We start from the raw sequence: 21,021 nt of genomic DNA on the forward strand, positions 1-21,021 counted from the left end.
GGGTTCGATCCCGCCCCGGGTCACTGTGTGGAGTTTGCACATTCTCCCCGTGTCTGCGTGGGTATCAACCCCACAACCCAAAGATGTGCAGGTTAGGTGGAGTGGCCACACTAAATTGCCCCTTAATTGGAAAAAAAATAATAATTGAGTACTCTAAATTTATTTTTAAAAAGAAAAGAAAAATCTCATATTTCTGGAACAAAAAGTCTCTTTTGCTCTGAGCGGAGATATTCGGTTTGAGTTTCGTTGCAAGGGGACTATTTCAATTGGTCTCAGTTTTCCTGGGTTGAAGAGCGGATGAACCATCAGACATTCCCTCTGTGATCATCTGACAGTAAACAGAAATCCCAGTGAACCGGTTAAAAACCAGACTGACCGAGGAGGCATGAAGGCTTTTCAATTCACTCAATGCTCCCATCCGGTTTAGGAGCATTTTGCTGATATTTGGAGCTTAATAATTTCACTCAAAGCTTTCAGTCAACGCTGATGGTCCCTTCACGCAGAATGTGCTTACGCTTCTTCAGGCAGCATCAACAAACTATGGAATCATTCTCTTTGTTCCCAAGTTTTGTGAAACAGCAACCTTACCGTGTCCAATTTTGTTTAAGGATTTCTCCTTTGGCACAAGGAAGTCACCTGAACGAAGAGGAAAGTGAGAATGAGTATGTTGCTGACCTGCACTGGCTGAGTAAGACAGCTCTCCAATTTATCTCAGGATTTTAGACCTCCCAGTTGCTCAGTTGGTAAAGCCACATCGTGGTGAGAAGGTTCAGCCATTTACAAGGCGCCAGGCCTGACCCTTACCTGTGTTGTTAGCCTGGGAACAAATAGCCTTCATAACTCTGAGTTAGGGAGTTAGAGGACAAAAAAACCCAGCCAAGTGTCCACTCATGAACACTTTGCAGTGATTCCTGTGTAACAGTGACTATACACGGATATTATGTGAAAAGATGACTGACATCCACTGGAAACCCTGGTCATTAATTACCACAACATCATTCACTGTCAAAGTCCGACATGGGCAGCACGGTAGCACAAGTGGATAGCACTGTGGCTTCACAGCGCCAGGGTCCAAGGTTCGATTCCCCACTGGGTCACTGTCTGTGCGGAGTCTACACGTTCTCCCCGTGTCTGCGTGGGTTTCCTCCGGGTGCTCTGGTTTGATCCCACAGTCCAAAGACGTGCAGGTTAGGTGTATTGGCCATAATAAATTGCCCTTAGTGACCAAAAAGGTTGGAGGGGTTATTGGGTTACGGGGATAGGATGGAAGTAAGGGCTTAAGTGGGTCGGTGCCGACTCAATGGGCCGAATGGCCTCCTTCTGCACTGTATGTTCTGTGTTCTCTGAAGAATCACTGTGTGAGCAAGTTCCTGGAGGACCCAGTGTCCTTGGAACTGTTTCCCAACAGGGGCCAGTGGCTTCAGGAAAGGAAAGGAAAATCATTTTTGCGACATAAAGAATGTTGGCATGGTGGAGGTCCAACAAACTGCACAATAGACAGAGTTGACAGCTACGATTCCTTATTGTTGATGGATTCCCAAGGTATTGCAGAGAGTTATCCAATTAATAATAATCTTTATTATTGTCACAAGTAGGCTTACATTAACACTTGAGGACAAATACATCGGGAAAGAAAAGGGGCATTTTCATCCCAAAACACCGATATACGGTATATGTTATCACGAGCCATGAACTTGCATTTCTATAGTGCATTTCTAGGGGCTGTTTAGCACAGGGCCAAATCGCTGGCTTTGAAAGCAGACCAAGGCAGGCCAGCAGCACGGTTCAATTCCTGTAACAGCCTCCCCGAACAGGCGCTGGAATGTGGCGACTAGGGGCTTTTCACAGTAACTTCATTGAAGCCTACTTGTGACAATAAGTGATTCTTTTTTTTTTCTTTATAGTGCCTTTCACATCTTTAGGAAGTCCCAAACCACTTAACAGCCAGTGAAGTGCAGTCACAGCTGTGGCAAACCAGAGAATCATAGATGGTGCAACTCAGAATGAGGTCATTCAACCTGTCATTCCTGAGGTGGCATTTAACTGGAACCATCCAATTAGTTGCACTGCCCGACTATTTCTTCAATGTCATATACTCTTTTTTTCTCTTTCAATTATTTATCCAATTCTCTTTTGACAATTACTCTGAAAACAATTTCCAGCACCTATTTCAGGCAGTGCTATCGCGATCGCACCTCACCATGTAAAAAACATGGGGCGGGATTCTCCGACCCCCCGCCGGGGGGTCTTTAAGTCATCTTTGTCTACAGGAATAGTGCCAGAAGACTGGAGGATAGCAAATGTTGTCCCCTTGTTCAAGAAGGGGAGTAGAGGCAACCCCGGTAACTATAGACCAGTGAGCCTTACTTCTGTTGTGGGCAAAATCTTGGAAAGGATTATAAGAGATAGGATGTATAATCATCTGGAAAGGAATAATTTGATTAGAGATAGTCAACACGGTTTTGTGAAGGGTAGGTCGTGCCTCACAAACCTTATTGAGTTCTTTGAGAAGGTGACCAAACAGGTGGATGAGGGTAAAGCAGTTGATGTGGTGTATATGGATTTCAGTAAAGCGTTTGATAAGGTTCCCCACGGTAGGCTACTGCAGAAAATACAGCCTGGGATTCAGGGTGATTTAGCAGTTTGGATCAGAAATTGGCTAGCTGGAAGAAGACAAAGGGTGGTAGGTGATGGGAAATGTTCAGACTGGAGTCCAGTTACTAGTGGCGTACCACAAGGATTTGTTTTGGGGCCATTGCTGGTTGTCAATTTTATAAATGACCTGGAGGAGGGCGTAGAAGGATGGGTGAGTAAATTTGCAGATGACACTAAAGTCGGTGGAGTTGTGGACAGTGCGGAAGGATGTTACAAGTTACAGAGGGACATAGATAAGCTGCAGCGCTGGGCTGAGAGGTGGCAAATGGAGTTTAATGCAGAAAAGTGTGAGGTGATTCATTTTGGAAGGAATAACAGGAAGACAGAGGACTGGGCTAATGGTAAGATTCTTGGCAGTGTGGATGAGCAGAGAGATCTCGGTGTCCATGTACATAGATCCCTGAAAGTTGCCACCCAGATTGAGAGGGTTGTTAAGAAGGTGTACGGTGTGTTAGCTTTTATTGGTAGAGGGATTGAGTTTCGGAGCCATGAGGTCATGTTGCAGCTGTATAAAACTCTGGTGCGGCCACATTTGGAGTATTCTGGTCGCCGCATTATAGGAAGGATGTGGAAGCATTGGAAAGGGTGCAGAGGAGATTTACCAGAATGTTGCCTGGTATGGAGGGAAGATCTTATGAGGAAAGGCCGAGGGACTTGAGGCTGTTTTCGTTAGAGAGAATAAGATTAAGAGGTGACTTAATTGAGGCATACAAGATGATCAGAGGATTGGATAGGGTGGACAGTGAGAGCCTTTTTCCTCGGATGGTGATGTCCAGCACGAGGGACATAGCTTTAAATTGAGGGGAGATAGATATAGGACAGATGTCAGAGGTAGGTTCTTTACTCAGAGAGTAGTAAGGGCGTGGAATGCCCTGCCTGCAACAATAGTGGACTCGCCAACACTAAGGGCATTTAAATGGTCATTGGATAGACGTATGGACGATAAGGGAATAGTGTAGATGGGCATTAGAGTGGTTTCACAGGTTGGCGCAACATCGAGGGCCGAAGGGCCTGTACTGCACTGTAATGTTCTATGTTTCCTCATGCCATGCCCAGTTCTTTTGCCATTTAGCTCAAATCTGTGCCCTCGGATACCAACCCTTCTGTGGCTGGGAAGAGTTTCTCCTTTTTTACTCTTATCGAAACCCCCGTTCTCGATTTTTGAGCAGCTTTATCAAATCAGCTCTTCACCTTGTGGCAGCTGGTTTGCATATGACAGAAATGAGATAGACAATGGGATTATGGGGAGAAGGCAGGGGAATGGGGATGAGAAAAATATCAGCCATGATTGAATGGCAGAGCAGACTCGATGGGCCAAGTGGCCTAATTCTGTTCCTATGGTCTTGTTATCTAACTTAGTGGTGTTGGTGGGTGGATAGATGCTGACCAGAATACTGGGAGATCTCCTCAGCAGATTACTACTTTGATGCGCATTAATAGAACCTCAGGACATAAACTTCCTTGCATTTTGGTCAATGTTGCTGCCTTGGCCAAAATCATTTTATAAACGGATTAAATGGACACCGGTTTCATTGCTGCTTCTGAGATGTCGCTGTTGCAAAATGGCCAGCATGTTTGGGGAGATAATAAAAGTAATTGCACTTCAAAAACTGATTCATTGTGTGAAGTGTTTTGATGTGATAATAAAGGTACCATAAACACAAATGTTTCTTTTATTAATTAACCTGAACACAGGCTGTGTTTGTCTTTACCTTTGTCATCGAATACTCCTTTTTCAAAAAAGAATCGAATTTTGTCCCCACTTGTCAGGAAGTACTCCTTGGTTCCCTAAAAAAAAAGTTGCAGCAGTTAACAGCAAGTGCTTGACAAACCAGAATTTGTTATGAAGCAGAGATATCCAACCGCCAACACACTTGCTCACCTGCATCTTTTGATGCCAGTCAGGAATGCATTAAGATAAAGAGAAAGAAAGAATTCATCTCAATCTCTAATGGCCATGAAAAGCCAGGAGAATTTGACTCCATGTATTAGTGAAAAGTAACTAAAAGCAGGTATTAGGAAGAAGTTCCTGACTTAAAGACTGATAAAACATTCAGAATAACCTATCAGGGAATAATAGTTGCGCTAAAAGCATTTGGAACTTTCAAAATTCAGTTGGATCTTCAACAGGAGAGTTGGGGTACCAGAGACAAGAATGTCAATTGTCAGCATGGAATGAATGTCCTAATCCTTCAGTTCTTTGTATTCTTTATAAAGAACAAAACCATTTGGCTTTTCAGCTAAATTAACCTCATTCGCTTTTGTACCACACAAGTGCCCTGCAGTGACCGTTCTTACAATATAGAATCTGACCATCTCCCTTGACTGAAACAGCCCTTCCTTTACTGGGTCCCCATCATCAACGTGTTGGGAGTTGATCAGAACTGGAACTGGACTAGTGTCATGTGAGAGTACCTTCAAGAAATGGGTGTTTATAAATGGGTGTGTATATAAATATCTGTAGTGAGAGTGCCTTTAAGAAATGGGTGTTTAATACTGCAGTGATGTCAGAGAGTGGGTGGAGCTGGGCTGTCTGTCAGCTTTTTACTTTCATTTTAGGCTGTTTGCTGCAGGGTGTGTTTTAGTTTCATTTTCAGAGCTGGATAGCTGTAGTCACAGCCAGAAGGTCTCCCTCTCTAATCTAAAGAATGTAAATCGATCCTGGTGATTTAAAACTAATAACAGTAGTGACTTTAACCTGATGTGCTTTTGGTAAAAGGTGCTTTAAGTCTTACGGATGTTAAAAGGAAAGCTTAAAGGATTACTTAGTGTTGTATTCTTTGGGGGTTGTATTTGAATTAATGGTTGCTAAGATGTTCACTGTATGTTTTAAAAAGGTTAACTTGAGTTCATAGAATAAACATTGTTTTACTTTAAAAAATACTTTTCCATTTCTGCTGTACCACACCTGTAGAGTGGGACGTGTGCTCCCCATACCACAATCTATTAAAAGTTGTGGGTCAGGTGAAATCCATGATACACTTTGGGGTTCTCTAAACCCTGGCCCATAACAAGCTCCTACAACACTGAAAAGGCTCAATGCCATACAAGACAAAACAGCCCACTCAATCCTTAAACATTCACTATCTCTGCCACAGGCATACGGTGGCAGCCATGTGTACCATCTACAAGATGCATCGCAGCAACTTACCAAGCCTCCTTCAACAAACCTGGGATCACTACCTCCCAGAAGGACAACGGCAGCTGATGCATGAAACACCACCAACTGCAACTTCCCCTCCCAAGTCACACATAACCCTGGCTTGAAACTATATCGCTGATCCTTCATTGTTGCTGGATTATAAACTCCCTCCCTAATAGCACTGTGAGAATTTCTACAGCACATGGACTGACTGTAGATGTACATGAAAGTGACTCACCACCATCCTCTCAAGGGCAATTAGGCAGCCAATTCTAGCCCTATCAATGGAGCCCACATCCCATGAAAGAATAAAAGAAAATAGACTAAATAGTCTTTGGGTAGGGCAGATCTTGACTATTGCTGGAAAAAGAGACATGATTACAGACAGTTAAAATGACGGTCCTCCCGAGGTTCTTATTTGTGTTCCAGTGTCTCCGCATTTTCATTCCACATTCCTTTTTTAAGAGGGTAAGCAAGATCATTTTGGGCTTTGTATGGGCGGGCAAGTCCCCGCGAGTGAAGAGGGTCACGCTCGAGCGGAACCGGGAGGAAGGGGGACTTGCACTGCCGAATTTCAGCAACTATTATTGGGCGGCTAACATAGCCATGATAAGGAAGTGGGTGGTGGGGGAGGGGGGTCGGCTTGGGAGCGGGTTGAGGCAGCCTCATGTAGGGGTACCAGTCTGGGAGCGTTGATGACGGCGCCTCTGCCATTCCCGCCAGCGCGCTTCTCCACCAGTCCTGTATTGGTGGCGGCCCTTCGGATCTGGGGACAGTGGAGGAGGCATGTGGGAGCATCGGTCTGGTCCCCGATATGTGACAACCATCGGTTTGCCCCGGGGAGGTTGGACGGGGGGTTTCGGGTATGGTTGAGGGCGGGGATTGAGCGGATGGGAGATTTGTTTTTGGAAGGGTGCTTCCCTAGCTTGAGGGCGCTGCAGGCCAACTTTGGGTTGATGAGGGGGAATGAATTCCGGTATATTCAGGTGCGGGACTTTTTGCGTAGGCAGGTGCCATCTTTTCCACTCTTGCCACTAAGGGGGATCCAAGATAGGGTCGTGTCTCGAGGATGGGTGGGGGAGGGAAGTGTCTCGGATATTTACAAGGATCGCATGGGGGCAGAGGAGGTGCAGACCGAGGAGCTGAGGTATAAATGGGAAGAGGAGTTGGGAGGGGAGATTGAGGAAGGCCTGTGGGCGGACGCGCAGAGCAGGTTCAATGGGACTGCAACATGTGCCAGGCTGGCCTGATTCAATTTAACCTCATCCACCGGGCCCACATGACAGTGTCCCGGATGAGCAGATTCTTCGGCGTTGAGGACAGGTGTGTAAAGTGTCTGAGAGGACCGGCAGACCATGTCCACATGTTTTGGGCTTGTCCAAAACTTAGGAGATAGTGGCAGGGATTTGAGGACATCATGTCCAGAGTACTGAACACAAGGGTGGCAATGGGTCCAGAGGTGGCGATTTTGGGGGTTTCAGAGGCCCCGGAAGTCCAGGGGGAGAAAGAGGCCGACGTCTTGGCCTTTGCCCGGAGACGGATACTTATAGCTTGGAGGGACTCAAAGCCCCCGAAGTCGGAAGCCTGGCTGTCAGACATGGTGAGTTTCCTGGACTTAGAGAAAATCAAGTTCGCCTTGAGAGGGTCGTTGTTAGGGTTCGCCCGGAGGTGGCAACCATTCATTGACTTCTTTGCGGAGAAAAAAGCATCAGCGGGGGGTGGGGAGGGGGGGAGGGAGGGTTAGGGGAATGTAGTATAGGAGGTCAATTAGGCAGATCTGGGTGGGGCAGGCTACGGCAATTGCACTATGTACTTTGTTTACTGTACAGTCCTTTTGTTTTCTCGTTCTCTAATTCTACTGTTTACAATGCCAAAAAATACCTCATTAAAACTGTTTATTAAAAAAAAAGAAAAAGAGACATGGGGCGTCATTCTCCGCCGGCGGGAGTCTCCGTTCTGCTGGCGCCCGGGGGTTTCCCGACGGCGTGGGGCTGCCCCACAATGGGAAACCCCATTGACCGGCCGGTGTTACGGAGACTCCCGCCGGCCGGTCGGCGCAGAAATGTGGCGGGGCGGGTAGGAAAATTTTGCCCATGATGTTGAAGCATTTTGCCTTGGACTCATCAGGACAGATTCGCAAGAATCCCAATAGTCAAAGGAACAACAATTTATTTTTAAATTCAACACGATGTCTCTTTCTTCAGTAATAATACAAGAAAAAAATCTCCAAATCAACACTTGTTTGGACATTTATTTATTTTCAATTCTACCCCAGTACTACATACGTGATTTTTATTCATTTACGGGATGTGGGCGTCGCTGGTTAGGCCAGTATTTATTGCCCATCCCTAGTTGCCCTTCAGAAGGCGGTGGTGAGTTGCCTTCTTGAACTGCTGAAGTCTTTAAGATGTAGGTATACCCACTGTGCTGTTAGGGAGGGAGTTCCTGGATTTTGACTAAGCGACAGTGAAGGAGCGACAATATATTCCCAAGTCAGGGTGGTGAGTGATTGGGGGGGAACCTCCAGGTGGTGGGGTTCCCAGGTATCTGCTGCTTTTGTCCTTCCAGATGGTTGTGGATTTGGAAGGTGCTGTCTGAGGAACCTTGTAGATGGTACACACGGCTGCCGCTGTTCGTAGGTGGTGGAGAGTTTGAATGTTTGTGGAAGGGGGAGCAATCAAGCGGGGCTGCTTTGTCCTGGATGCTGTTGAGCTCCTTGAGTGTTGTTGCAGCTGCACTCATCCAGGCAATTGGAGAGTATTCCATCACACTCTTGATTTGTGCCTTGTAGATGGTGGACAGGCTTTGGGGGGTCAAGAGGCGAGTTACTCACTGTAGGATTCCCAGCCTTTGACCAGCCCTAGTAGCCACAGTATTGATATGGCTAGTCCAGTTCAGTTTCTGATCAATCATCCTGGTAACCCCCAGGATGTTGATTGTGGGGGATTCAGCAATGGTAATGCCATTGAATGTCAAGGGGCGGTGGTTAGATCCTCTCTTGTAGGAGATGTCGTTGCCTGGCAATTGGGTGGCGCAAATGTAACTTGCCACTTGTCAGCCCAAGTGTGGATGTTGTCCAGGTCTGGTTGCGTTTGGACATGGACTGCTTCATTATCTGAGGAGTCGCGAATGGAGCTGAACACATCCGTAAACAGCCCCACTTCTGACCTTATGATGGAAGGGAGGTCATTGATGAAGCACTGAAGATTATTGGGTCTAGGACACTCCCCTGATGAACTCCTGCAGTGATGTCCTGAGCTGCGATGGTTGACCTCCAACCACCACAACCATCTTCCTTTGTGCCGGGTATGTCTCCAACCAATGGAGAGTTTTCCCCCTGCTTCTCATTGACTCCAGTTTAGCTCGGGCTCCTTGATGCCATACTCTGTCAAATGCTGCCTTGATGTCAAGGGCAGTCACTCTCACCTCACCTCTGAAATTCAGCTCTTTTGTCCATGTTTGAACGAAAGAAATAGGCGACACGGAGTCATGTCCCAAATTCTAACCCAGTCTTGCTCATTTGACTGGAAAAGAGACATGCCACCAGTTATCTTAACTGGAATGACAGAGTTGGAAAAACAAGCATGGAAAATAAACAAAAAGACGTTAAAATTCCCCCAAAAGAGATCACAAGAATGCAAGTACAAAAGCAAGAGGCTAATGTAAGTTCTATTGGTCAATCTGACGCAAGTCAACTTTCCTTTTGTATTTGAAAATTTTAGTAAGTTAAAATAACACATCCATAAGACACACTGTCATACACACAAAGCAACTGCGGCACATGTGTAGTGATCATTGCCAAACATAAGGTGTTACAATTCCAGTTGCTGATATAACTGGACGGGAAGATGATTCAAAAGACTGTGGGCGGGATTCTTCGGAAACCGGCGGGGCAGGCAACTCCGGCGGGAAGGAGTGGCGTGAAGCACTCCGGCGTCGGGCCGCCCCAAAGGTGTGGAATCCTCCGCAGCTTCAGGGGTTAGGCCGGCCCTGGAGTGGTTTGCGCCGCGCCGGAGCTTGGCGCCATGCCAACCGGCGCCGAAGGGCCTCTGCCGGCCGGCGCAAGTTGGCGCATGCGCAGGAGCGCCAGCGTATGCTGGTGTCATCCCAGCGCTTGCGCAGGGGGAGGGTTCATCTCCGCACAGGCCATGGCGGACCGGTACACCAGCCCGCCCAGAGGAATAGAGTGCCCCCACGGCACAGGCCCGCCCGCAGATCGGTGGGCTCCGATCGCAGGCCAGGCCACCATGGGGGCACCCCCCTGGGGCCAGATTGCCCCGCGCCCCCCCCCCCCCCCCCGAGGGCCCCGGAGGCTGCCCGCGCAGCCAGGTCCCGCTGGTAAGTACCTGTCGTAACGTATGCTGGTGGGACCAGCCGAAAACGGATGGCCACTCAGCCCATCACGGGCCGGACAATCGCCAGGGGGCCCACTGCCAGCGGCCCCCGACCGGCATGGCGCGATTCCCGCCCCCGCCAAATCCCCGGCGCCGGGGAATTCGGCAACCGGCGGGAGCGGGATTCACGCCACCCCCCGGCGATTCTCCAACATAGCAGGGGGTTGGAGAATCCCGCCCTGTACCTTTACGATTTTTTATAAACCGTGGAGGAACAGAGTCAGAGGACCGCTAATTAGTTTTAATGACAAGAAACAAAAACATTTAGTAAACCTGAAAAAACTTGATTATGATAGAATGTTCCTTTACTGCCCCCCCCCGCCCACTTTATCAATCTCGCACAAATTTTAAGATTAACGCAAATACAAAGTACATCTTAAGCTAGATTGGTTCCATTAACACACAAAGTCCCTTTTAAGCACACATGATGACTGTGGTAAGCCACACTCCTCTTTGAATCCAGGTGAATATCTGTGGAATTCTCCTCAAAATCCCTCCAGATGATTCTTATGCTGTGAGCGAGCTTCTCTCACCGAACTCCGACTTCCACACCGAGGGATTTAAAATTCCGCTTTCAAAAGTCACACTTTCCAATCTTCTTTTAAGTTATCCTTTCCCTGTGCTGCTTTTATCAAGGTTTCTCTTTCAGGTTTTACACCTCTCCCTTCCGGTTTCCTTTGTCTTAAAGGCTTTTACACAAACTCCAGGTCCAGCCACCAATTTCCACAAATAACACCTCCCAAACTGTAGTAATTTCTTGCAAATCTTAGCACTACTGCAGATATCTTTCTGGCCTCTCGCGATCCAATGCCTTTTCAACTCTCTGTGACTTTACCAAGCAGTAATCTGGTTTGGTTCTCTGTTTCCTCTGTTCTGATAACACCAGACTTCTTGGGAAATGCTTTTCATTTTTCTAGTTTCCGTAACTAGCTGGACTTTTGGTTTCCAGCATCACTTTTTGTAGCCATTACTCCTTAGTATGGCTTTTCTTTTAGCAAGGCTGAGAGAGGTGCTCCATCTTTAGCCTTCTAAACATAACTGCTTCTTGCAGAGCTGTGAGAGCAGCCTCCTCTCCCTCTGCCTGTCTCCAACCTCAATCAAATTCAGCTAAACTAAAACTTAAAAGCTTCTCTACCTTACAAGGCCCCAGTTGTGAAGCAACCACTGCTGGTTTATTTACTGTTCACACCGTAGCCCCCTTTAAGCACAATAGAGACAAGTTTTGAACTTAAACCAACCCCCAAATGTACAAACACCTTTGTTCAGCATGAATCTAACTATAGGTTTTACCCTTCCAGGCAAAGGAACATTAAATTAAATTAATTTAAAACTATACCTTATTTCTAATGATTAACAATACAAATATAAATCCCTTAAAACTACCTTTGTTTTCGTTTTACAGCAATACCCAATTATTTCACACACAACTAAACACCGACCTGTGTTTGAATCTGTTCCGTTTCTTGCGTTGAGAATTGAGTCTGAAGTTCTTGGGGGACCTCCATCTCATCAATGATGTCTGAGATCCGTGCTCTCAGGGAGTCACACTCAGCCACTGTGAAAAACCCTTCAATTGCAACAAAGCCGTCTTTCCTGAACTGAAGATGAGGAGAAATAAAGTTTTAACAGACAAATTAGATCCAAACTTGCTCATTAACCTCTTTAGCCGTGGTCGGCACAGTGATAACCCCTCTCACTTCTGAGTGAAATGGGCGTGCGTTCAAACCTTAGATTAGGAGTTCCACACATAATCTTGCCAATAGTTTAATGTAGTGATGAGTGAGTGCTGCACTATCAGAGGAGTCACCTTTCGGTTGAGACATTGAATCGGAATTGCGCATGTGTGTTTGGGCAGATTGAAAAGGCGGTGATGACATTTTTCAAAGAAGAACATGGAAGTTCTTATTATTTGTGTCTCAGTGAGCAGGGTCAAAAACAGATTAGCTGGTTATTTGCATCTCGCTCGTTGCTTGTGGAACTTTGTAGTTTCAAGTTGGCTGCTGCATTTATCTGTACAACAACCGTGACAATGCTTCAAAATGAACTGGTTGGTTGTGAAGTGATCTGAAACATCCCAAAAGGTTCTTTTTAAGGGCAAGTTTATCCCTTCTTGGAGTTGTGAGTTCAAGTCCCACTCCAAAAACCTGAACGCAAAGATCAAGGCCGATGCTCGAGTACTGCACTGATGGAGATGCTCCCTTTTCGATGAGATGTTAGATTGAGGTTCTGTTCTGTCAGTCCCTTCTGGTGGACGCGAAAGATCCCATGCCATTATTTCAAAGAAGAGCAAGGGACGTATCCCCGGTGTCCTGACCAATATTTAATCATCAGATTATCCAATCATTATCACTTTGTTGTTTGTGGGAGTTTGCGGTACACAATTGGATACTGTGCTCCCAACATTACAACTGTGACAACACTTCAAAAAGCACTTTGGGACGCCCTGAGATCATGAACGGTGCTATGTAAATGCAAGTTTTTGCATTAGGTGAATTGGACATTCTACGTTCTCCCTCAGTGTACCCGAACAGGCGCCGTTGTGTGGCGACTGGGGGATTTTCACAGTAACTTCATTGCAGTGTTAATGTAGGCCTACTTGTGACACTAATAAAGATTATTATTAAGAGGAGTGTTTGCACATTTGAAAGGAGTGGTGGCAAGGGAACTACAATTTGCCGCAGCAATTCCCTGGGTTGATGTTAATAAAATAAGAACTAGGAGCAGGTGTAGGCCATCTGGCCCCTCGAGCCTGCTCCATCATTCAGTAAAATCATGGCTGATCTTTTTGTGGACTCAGCTCCACTTACATGCCCGCTTCCCATAACCCTTAATTCCTTTACTGTTCAAAAATCTATCTATCTTTGCCTGAAAAGCATCCAACGAGGTAGCCTCAACTGCTTCACTAGGGAGTGAATTCCACAGGTTTGCGACCCTTTGGGTGATGATGTTCCTCCTCAACTCAGTCCTAAATCTTCTGCCCCTTATTTTGAGGCTATGCCCCCAGTTCTAGTTTCATCCGCCAGTGGAAATAACCTCCCTGCTTTTATCTCATCTATTCCCTTCATAATTTTATATCTTTCCATAAGTGTTATGGGCCAAGGTTTAACAACTTCAAAGTGTATTATGGAGTCCACCTGACCTACAAACTTTATGTTAAATTTGGCTAAGATGAGCACACGAGCCTGTCTTTCGGGTGTGACTCAATGGACTTCTTAGGCATTTTTAATCAAAAAAAAACAAGCTTTATTCCAATACTTTATTTACCATTTGTATAAACACACACAGCAAGAATTTTTAGCAACTACAAACATAAAGACCCCACACAGCTACAGTAATCTATGTATAACCCTTAATGAATTTCCCCTTAACTGTTCCAATTCAATAATAAAATCCAAGTAAAACCAGAAACCCCTTTTCAAAGGCGTGGCCCAGCACACGGCATTCTCACATGTTATTGATACTCTGTTCCCCTTTTCAAACAGCAGATTTGAATTCCTTCCAGAAAGTTTTAAGTTACCAAGCAGTATGGAAACAGCTTTTAAAATTAAGATAGAGAGGCAAAAAAACATCTGCTCTCTGTCTGAGTCCGCAGCAGCCAAATGTGAAAGTGCCACAGCCCAGCTCCACCCACACAACAACATCATTGAAGCCATGTGATGAGGCAAAAACGTTTCTTAAAGGGACACTCACATGTCATAAGATCCCCCCTCATTCTTTTAAATTCCAATGAGTATAGTTTCAGTCTACTCAAGTCTCTCCTTGTAAGCCAATTCTCTCAGCTCTTGAATCAACTTAGTGAATCTCCTCTGCAACCCCTCCAGTACCAGTACATCCTTTCTCAAGCAAGGAGACCAATAGTGTATGCAGTATTCCAGGTGTGGCCTCACCAGCACCCTAAACAGCTGCAACATAACCTCCCTGTTTTTCAACTCCACCCGTCTTGCAATGAAGGAAAAAATTTAATTTGCCTTCTTAATTCCTTATTTGGGATTAGCTAGGATTTCTGCGCTAGCCTGCTATTCAATAATCCCTGGCAGGGGAGACTTCCGGTTGCGGCGAGGACCAGCTAAGCCACACGTTTCGGCGGCTCCAGCTCGAACGGACCTTCGGGCTCTTTTAAGAGCCCCAACGGGGAATTTTTTCGGGACGAAACCCGGTGTGGGGTGAGGCAACAGGGAGTCCCCCCCAACGAAACAGAAAAATATCGGCGGCGGCAGCCAGATCGCGAAGAATCCTCGAGGGCAATGGCAGAAGGAAGAAAGGAGCAAGATGGCGGCGGAGAAAGCCCAGGCAACATGGGGACCGGACCAGGATGAATTCTTAAGACGGTGTGTGGAGCTGCTAAAAAAGGAGGTGCTGGCCCCGATGCTACAAGCAATTGAGGGGCTTAAGGAGACACAAAAGGCCCAGGAGATAGAGCTCCGTGTGGTGGAGCAGAAGGTGACTGACAACGAGGACGAGATCCTGGGCCTAGCGGTCAAAATGCAGACGCACGAGGCGCTCCATAAGAAGTGCACCGAAAGGATTGAAGTCCTGGAAAACAGATCATGGAGAAAGAATCTCCGGATCCTGGGTCTCCCCGAGGGAGTGGAAAGAGCTGACGGCGGGGCTTACGTGAGCACGATGCTACGCTCGCTAATGGTAGCTGAGGCCCCCTCGGGCCCCTTTCAAGTGGAAGGGGCCGTCCGGGTCCCTGCGAGGAGACCAAAGGCGGGAGAACCGCCTAGGGCGATGATCGTGCGATTTCACCGCTTCAATGACAGAGAGGTGGTTCTGAGATGGGCCAAGAAGGTACGAAGTAGTAGATGGAAGAATGCGGTGATACGAGTGTATCAGGATTGGAGTGTGGATGTGGCGAGAAGGAGGGCGAGCTTCAATCGAGCCAAGGAGGTGCTGCACAAGAAGAAAGTGAAGTTCGGGATGTTGCAGCCGGCGCGACTGTGGGTCACACACCAGGAGAGGCACCACTACTTCGAAACGGTGGAAGAAGCATGGACCTTCATTAAAAACGAGAAACTGGATCAGAACTGAGGGACTGATGTTGGAGGGGAAACGACAATGCTGATATATATAGAGATGTAAACTGGGGAGGGGGGGGACATTGAGAAATGTGGGCGCCGGTGGGGGGGAAGAAGAGACACAGGCGGGGGATGGGGAATGGGAGTGGGGCGGTAGGGGGAGCTGCGCCATGAGGGGCGGGACGGCTCTAGAGAACGTGGGGTTTCTTTTTCTCATTCCCGCGTCAGAAAGATGATGGCGGGAAGATAGGCGCAAGGTGGATGGGAGTTCCTCACACGGGGGGGTCAAGGAGAGAGCGGGAGAAGCCGGGGTCAGTTGAAGTCAGCTGACTTTCGGAAGCAATATGGGGGGAGTAACCATGCTAGATGGGGGTCTAGTGGGGGGTGGGGGGGAATAACTGGGTTGCTGCTGCGGAGATCGAAAGGGAACTGGTAAAAGAAAAGGTGGTCGGGGCGGGAATGCACCGCCTGGGGGACGGGTGGGTGCGCGGAACCGGGACGTGGGACTGGCCCAGAGAGGGTGATGGCTAGTCGACAGGGGAAGGGCGCGGGCAGCCCCCCAGTCCGGCTGACCACGTGGAACGTGAGAGGCCTAAATGGGCTGGTTAAGAGGGCCCGAGTGTTCGCGCACTTAAAAGGACTGAAGGCAGACGTGGCCATGCTCCAAGAGACGCAACTGAAGGTGGTGGACCAGGTTAGGTTAAGGAAAGGATGGGTGGGACAGGTGTTCCACTCAGGGCTGGACGCAAAGAATAGAGGGGTGGCCATATTGGTGGGGAAACGGGTGTCGTTCGAGGCTAGGAACATTGTAGCGGACAGCGGTGGCAGATATGTGATGGTGAGCGGCAGACTGCAGGGATTGGAGGTCGTGCTGGTTAATGTATATGCCCCAAATTGGGATGATGCGGGATTTATGAAGCGGATGCTGGGACGTATCCCGGACCTGGAGGTAGGAAACCTGGTAATGGGGGGGGGACTTCAACACCGTGCTGGACCCAGGGTTAGATAGATCTAGATCTAGGACCGGAAGAAGGCCGGCAGCGGCCAAGGTGCTTAGGGGGTTTATGGACCAAATGGGGGGAGTGGATCCGTGGTGATTTGTTAGGCCGCTGGCCAAAGAGTTCTCCTTTTTCTCCCATGTCCATAAGGTATACTCCCGGATAGATTTCTTCGTTTTGGGAAGGTCACTGATTTCGAGGGTGGAAGGAACTGAGTACTCAGCCATAGCTGTTTCAGACCATGCCCCACACTGGGTGGATCTGGAACTAGGAGAGGAGAGGGAGCAGCGTCCACTCTGGTGACTGGATGTGGGATTATTGGCGGACAAGGGAGTCTGCGGAAGGGTGCGGGGATGTATCAAAAGGTACCAGGAGGCCAACGACGATGGGGAGGTCCGAGTGGGAGTAGTATGGGAAGCACTGAAGGCGGTGGTCAGGGGAGAGTTGATCTCCATCAGGGCTCACAAGGGGAAAACAGAGGCCAAAGAAAGGGAAAGATTACTGGGGGAGATTCTGAGGGTAGATAAAAAATATGCGGAGGCCCCGGATGAAGGACTATACAGGGAGAGGCGACGACTCCAGACGGAGTTCGACCTGCTCACCACAGGGAGGGCAGAGGCACAGTGGAGGAAGGCGCAGGGAATGAGATATAAATATGGGGAGAAGGCAAGTCGCCTGTTGGCCCCCCAGTTAGGGATGAAACGGGAGCCATGGTGCGGAGAGCAGGGAAGATAAACAAGGTGTTTAAGACCTTTTACGAGAGATTATATAGGTCCCAACCGCCGGAGGGAAAAGAGGGGATGCAGCAGTTTCTGGACCAACTAAGGTTCCCGAGGGTGGAGGAGCAGGAGGTGGAGGGCCTGGGGGCGCCAATTGGGGTGGATGAGGTGACCAAAGGGCTGGGGAACATGCAGGCAGGGGAGGCCCCGGGACCAGATGGGTTCCCGGTGGAATTCTATAGAAAATATGTGGACTTGTTGGCCCCGCTGCTGGTAAGAACCTTTAACGAGGCCAGAGAAGGGGGGACCCTACCCCCGACAATGTCGGAGGCGACAATATCACTAATCTTGAAGCGAGATAAAGACCCGCTGCAATGCGGGTCCTATAGGCCTATCTCACTCCTAAATGTGGACGCCAAGTTGCTGGCAAAGGTGCTGGCAATGAGGATAGAGGATTGTGTCCCGGGGGTGGTGCACAAAGACCAGACAGGGTTCGTAAAGGGGAGACAATTGAATGTCAACGTGCGACGGCTATTGGGGGTGATAATGATGCCCCCAGCTGAGGGGGAGGCAGAGATAGTGGCGGCAATGGATGCAGAGAAGGCATTTGATAGGGTAGAGTGGGAGTATCTATGGGAGGTGCTGAGGAGGTTCGGATTCGGGGAGGGGTTTGTCAGCTGGGTTAAAATCCTCTATGGGGCCCCAACGGCAAGTGTAGTCACAAATCGGCAAAGGTCGGAGTATTTTCGACCACATAGGGGAACAAGACAGGGATGCCCGCTGTCCCCATTACTGTTCGCGCTGGCAATTGAACCACTGGCCATAGCGCTGAGAGACTCCAGGAAATGGAGAGGGGTGGTTAGAGGCGGAGAGGAACACTGAGTGTCACTCTACGCGGATGACATATTGCTGTATGTGACGGATCCAGTGGGGGGGATGACAGAGGTCATGCAGATATTGAGGGAGTTTGGAGATTTCTCGGGATATAGGCTTAACATGGGAAAGAGTGAGCTTTTCGTGATACACCCTGGGGACCAGAGTAGAGGGATAGATGGCCTGCCGCTAAAGAGAGTGGAAAGAAACTTCCGATACCTGGGGATTCAGATAGCCAGGAGCTGGGGGACCTTACACAGACTCAATCTGACTCGGCTGGTGGAGCAAATGGAAGAGGATTTCAAAAGGTGGGACATGCAGCCGCTGTCACTGGCGGGCAGAGTGCAGGCAATTAAGGTGATGGTCCTCCCGAGGTTCCTATTTGTGTTCCAATGTCTCCCTATACTGATCACTAAGGCCTTTTTAAAAAAAATAGATAGGAGCATCATGAGCTTCTTGTGGGCAGGGAAGGCCCCGAGGGTAAGGAGGGGGTTCCTACAACGTAGCAGAGACAGAGGGGGACTGGCGTTGCCGAATTTGGGCGACTACTATTGGGCCGCCAACGTGGCGATGATCCGCAAATGGATGATAGAGGGAGAGGGAGCGGCGTGGAAAAGGTTGTAGATGATGTCCTGCAAAGGAACGAGCTTAAAAGCGCTGGTGACGGCGCCATTACCACTCTCCCCGAAAAGGTTTACCACAAACCCAGTGGTGGCGGCAACATTAAGTATCTGGGGGCAATGGAGGCGACAGACGGGAGCCTCGGTGTGGTCCCCGATCAGGAACAACCATAGGTTTGCCCCAGGGAGGCTGGACGGAGGATTCCAGAGCTGGCACCGGGCAGGAATCAGGAGAGTGGGAGACTTATTTATAGATGGGACGTTTGCGAGCCTGGGAGCGCTAGAGGAAAAGTATGAGCTGCCTCCGGGGAATATCTTTAGGTATATGCAGATGAGAGCGTTCACGAGTTAACAGGTGAGGGAATTTCCGCTGCTCCCGACACAAGGGATCCAGGACAGGGTGCTTTCGGGGGTGTGGGTCGGGGAGGGCAAAGTGTCCGAAATATACCGGGAGATGAGAGAAGAGGGGGAGGAGCTGGTGGACGAACTGAAGGGAAAATGGGAAGAAGAGCTCGGGGAGGAGATTGAGGAGGGTTTGTGGGCTGATGCCCTAAGTAGGGTAAATTCCTCTTCCTCGTGTGCCAGGCTTAGCCTGATCCAATTTAAGGTGCTGCATAGAGCACACATAACGGGAGCGAGGTTGAGCAGGTTCTTCGGAGCGGAGGACAAGTGCGGGAGGTGCAGGGGAAGCCCGGCTAACCACACACATATGTTTTGGTCGTGCCCGGCACTGGCGGGGTATTGGAGGGGAGTGACGGGAGTGATCTCGAAGGTGGTGAAGGTCCGGGTCAAGCCAAGCTGGGGGTTAGCTATATTTGGGGTAGCGGATGAGCCGCGAGTGCAGGAGGCAAAAGAGGCCGATATTGTGGCCTTTGCGTCCCTAGTAGCCCGGCGTAGGATTTTATTATGGAAGGAAGCGAAACCCCCCGGACTGGAGGCCTGGATAAACGATATGGCGGGGTTCATAAAACTGGAGCGGATGAAGTTTGCGCTGAGAGGATCGGCTCAAGGGTTCACCAGGCGGTGGCAACCGTTCCTCGACTATCTTGCGGAACGTTAGGGGGAAGATAGATAGTCAGCAGCAGCAGCCCGGGGGGGGGGGGGGGTAAATTGGTTGTGTTCTAGATGGGGAGAGTAGGTGGGGGAGCATTACTTCGTGTTATTTGGTTAGTTTATTATATTATTTAAACAATGTTATATATCAGTTATCACGTTACCATTTTTGTTGATTTGTAAGGGGAAAAAATTGTGTTTGAAAACTTTAATAAAATATATTTTTTTTAAAAAAAATCCCTGGCAGGTGGCACGTGAAGACAGCTGTGATGCGCACTGGAATGAATAGCGTTCGAGCCCCACAGGTACTATATGCCAGTGTATGTTAGAACCTGCTGGAACAGGGACAAAATACACTTGTAAAAATATACTTTCATGTCCTCCTGCACCATGTCCCACAGCAAAAACAGCCTAGGAACCTGCTCCTAGAATTATGCCATTTCTGAAACCAAAATTTAAGTAAAGCTAAAAAAAAAAACCTCCCACAGTAACAATGGAAGATGTCCCTCCTCCCATTGACAATTTACAATGATGCAGACGGATATCCCACTTAATATGGTCTCAAACGTGGTGTAACGCGGATTCGGTGCAGCAATGGGGTTTAAATCTGGTATCAATCAGTTTGATCTAATGTATATAACCTGCTGTGATGTGGAAACGATACGTTAGACTGTGGTTTAAATCTGGTAATGATGTATTTTTGAACACAAATCTCTCTACAACGCTGGAAAGCGCAAACAGAATGCGCCAGAAATGCTCAGCAGGACTGACAGCATCAGTGGAGAAAGAGAGAAAGAGGGCTGAGCAATGTGGCTTTCCCGCTCCGCTTTGGGCAGCACGGTAGCATAGTGGTTAGCACAATTGCTTCACAGCTCCAGGGTCCCAGGTTCGATTCCGGCTTGGGTCACTGTCTGTGTGGAGTCAGCACATTCTCCCCGTGTCTGCATGGGTTTCCTCCGGGTGCTCCGGTTTCCTCTCATAGTCCAAAGACGTGCAGGTTAGGTCAATTGGCCATGATAAATTGCCCTTAGTGTCCAAAAAAGGTTAGGTGGGGTTATGAGGATAAGGTGGATGTGTACAGATAGGGTGGAGGTGTGGGCTTAAGTAGGGTGCTCTTTCTAAGGGCCGGTGCAGCCTCGGTGGGCCAAATGGCCTTCTTCTGCACTGTAAATTCTATGATTTCTAAGATCATATCCAATATTCACGCACGGTACAGAATCGAAACACATTTGCCACCAACAGTGTAACAAAGTGAGGGTGACACAATCTTCTCCGGGACCTCCTAAAATTGCCGAATTAACTTTTAACCGTACAAATGTCTCACTACTCACCGCTGTGCTGAGTTCCTTGGTGACCACGTTATCTGGAAACATATTCATTCGCCTTCAGCCAAACGGTGAGACTGAGAATGGAGAGTATTAACTTGGCAAACTCAAGCTGCTCCGCTCTGTCACATACGCATGGGCACAGGGCTGACACTCCAGCGTTAACTATTGGAGGCCAAAGGTAGAAATAAGTATTTCCCAACCTGCAGTGGTTCCCAAATAGA

At 48.3% G+C, this 21,021-nt stretch overlaps 1 protein-coding gene across 2 annotated transcripts in view; it reads right to left on the reverse strand.

Moving 5' to 3' along the window:
* Positions 1-21,021, reverse strand: part of phyhd1 (phytanoyl-CoA dioxygenase domain containing 1) — a 57,950-nt gene extending 36,929 nt beyond the window's left edge. Inside the window, exons 1-4 of one of the 2 annotated variants that reach the window (XM_072488626.1) lie at positions 20,804-21,021; positions 11,631-11,789; positions 4,368-4,443; positions 589-636 (exon numbers count right to left, since the gene is read on the reverse strand). In XM_072488626.1, coding sequence (XP_072344727.1) covers positions 589-636; positions 4,368-4,443; positions 11,631-11,789; positions 20,804-20,851 — 331 coding nt within the window. In that variant the 5' untranslated portion in view covers positions 20,852-21,021. The remainder of the gene's footprint in view (positions 1-588; positions 637-4,367; positions 4,444-11,630; positions 11,790-20,803) is intronic. The other variant, XM_072488624.1, reaches the window with a different exon arrangement.

Source organism: Scyliorhinus torazame, chromosome 22 (genome assembly GCF_047496885.1).
Source record: "Scyliorhinus torazame isolate Kashiwa2021f chromosome 22, sScyTor2.1, whole genome shotgun sequence".
Classification (NCBI taxonomy): Eukaryota; Metazoa; Chordata; class Chondrichthyes; order Carcharhiniformes; family Scyliorhinidae; genus Scyliorhinus; species Scyliorhinus torazame.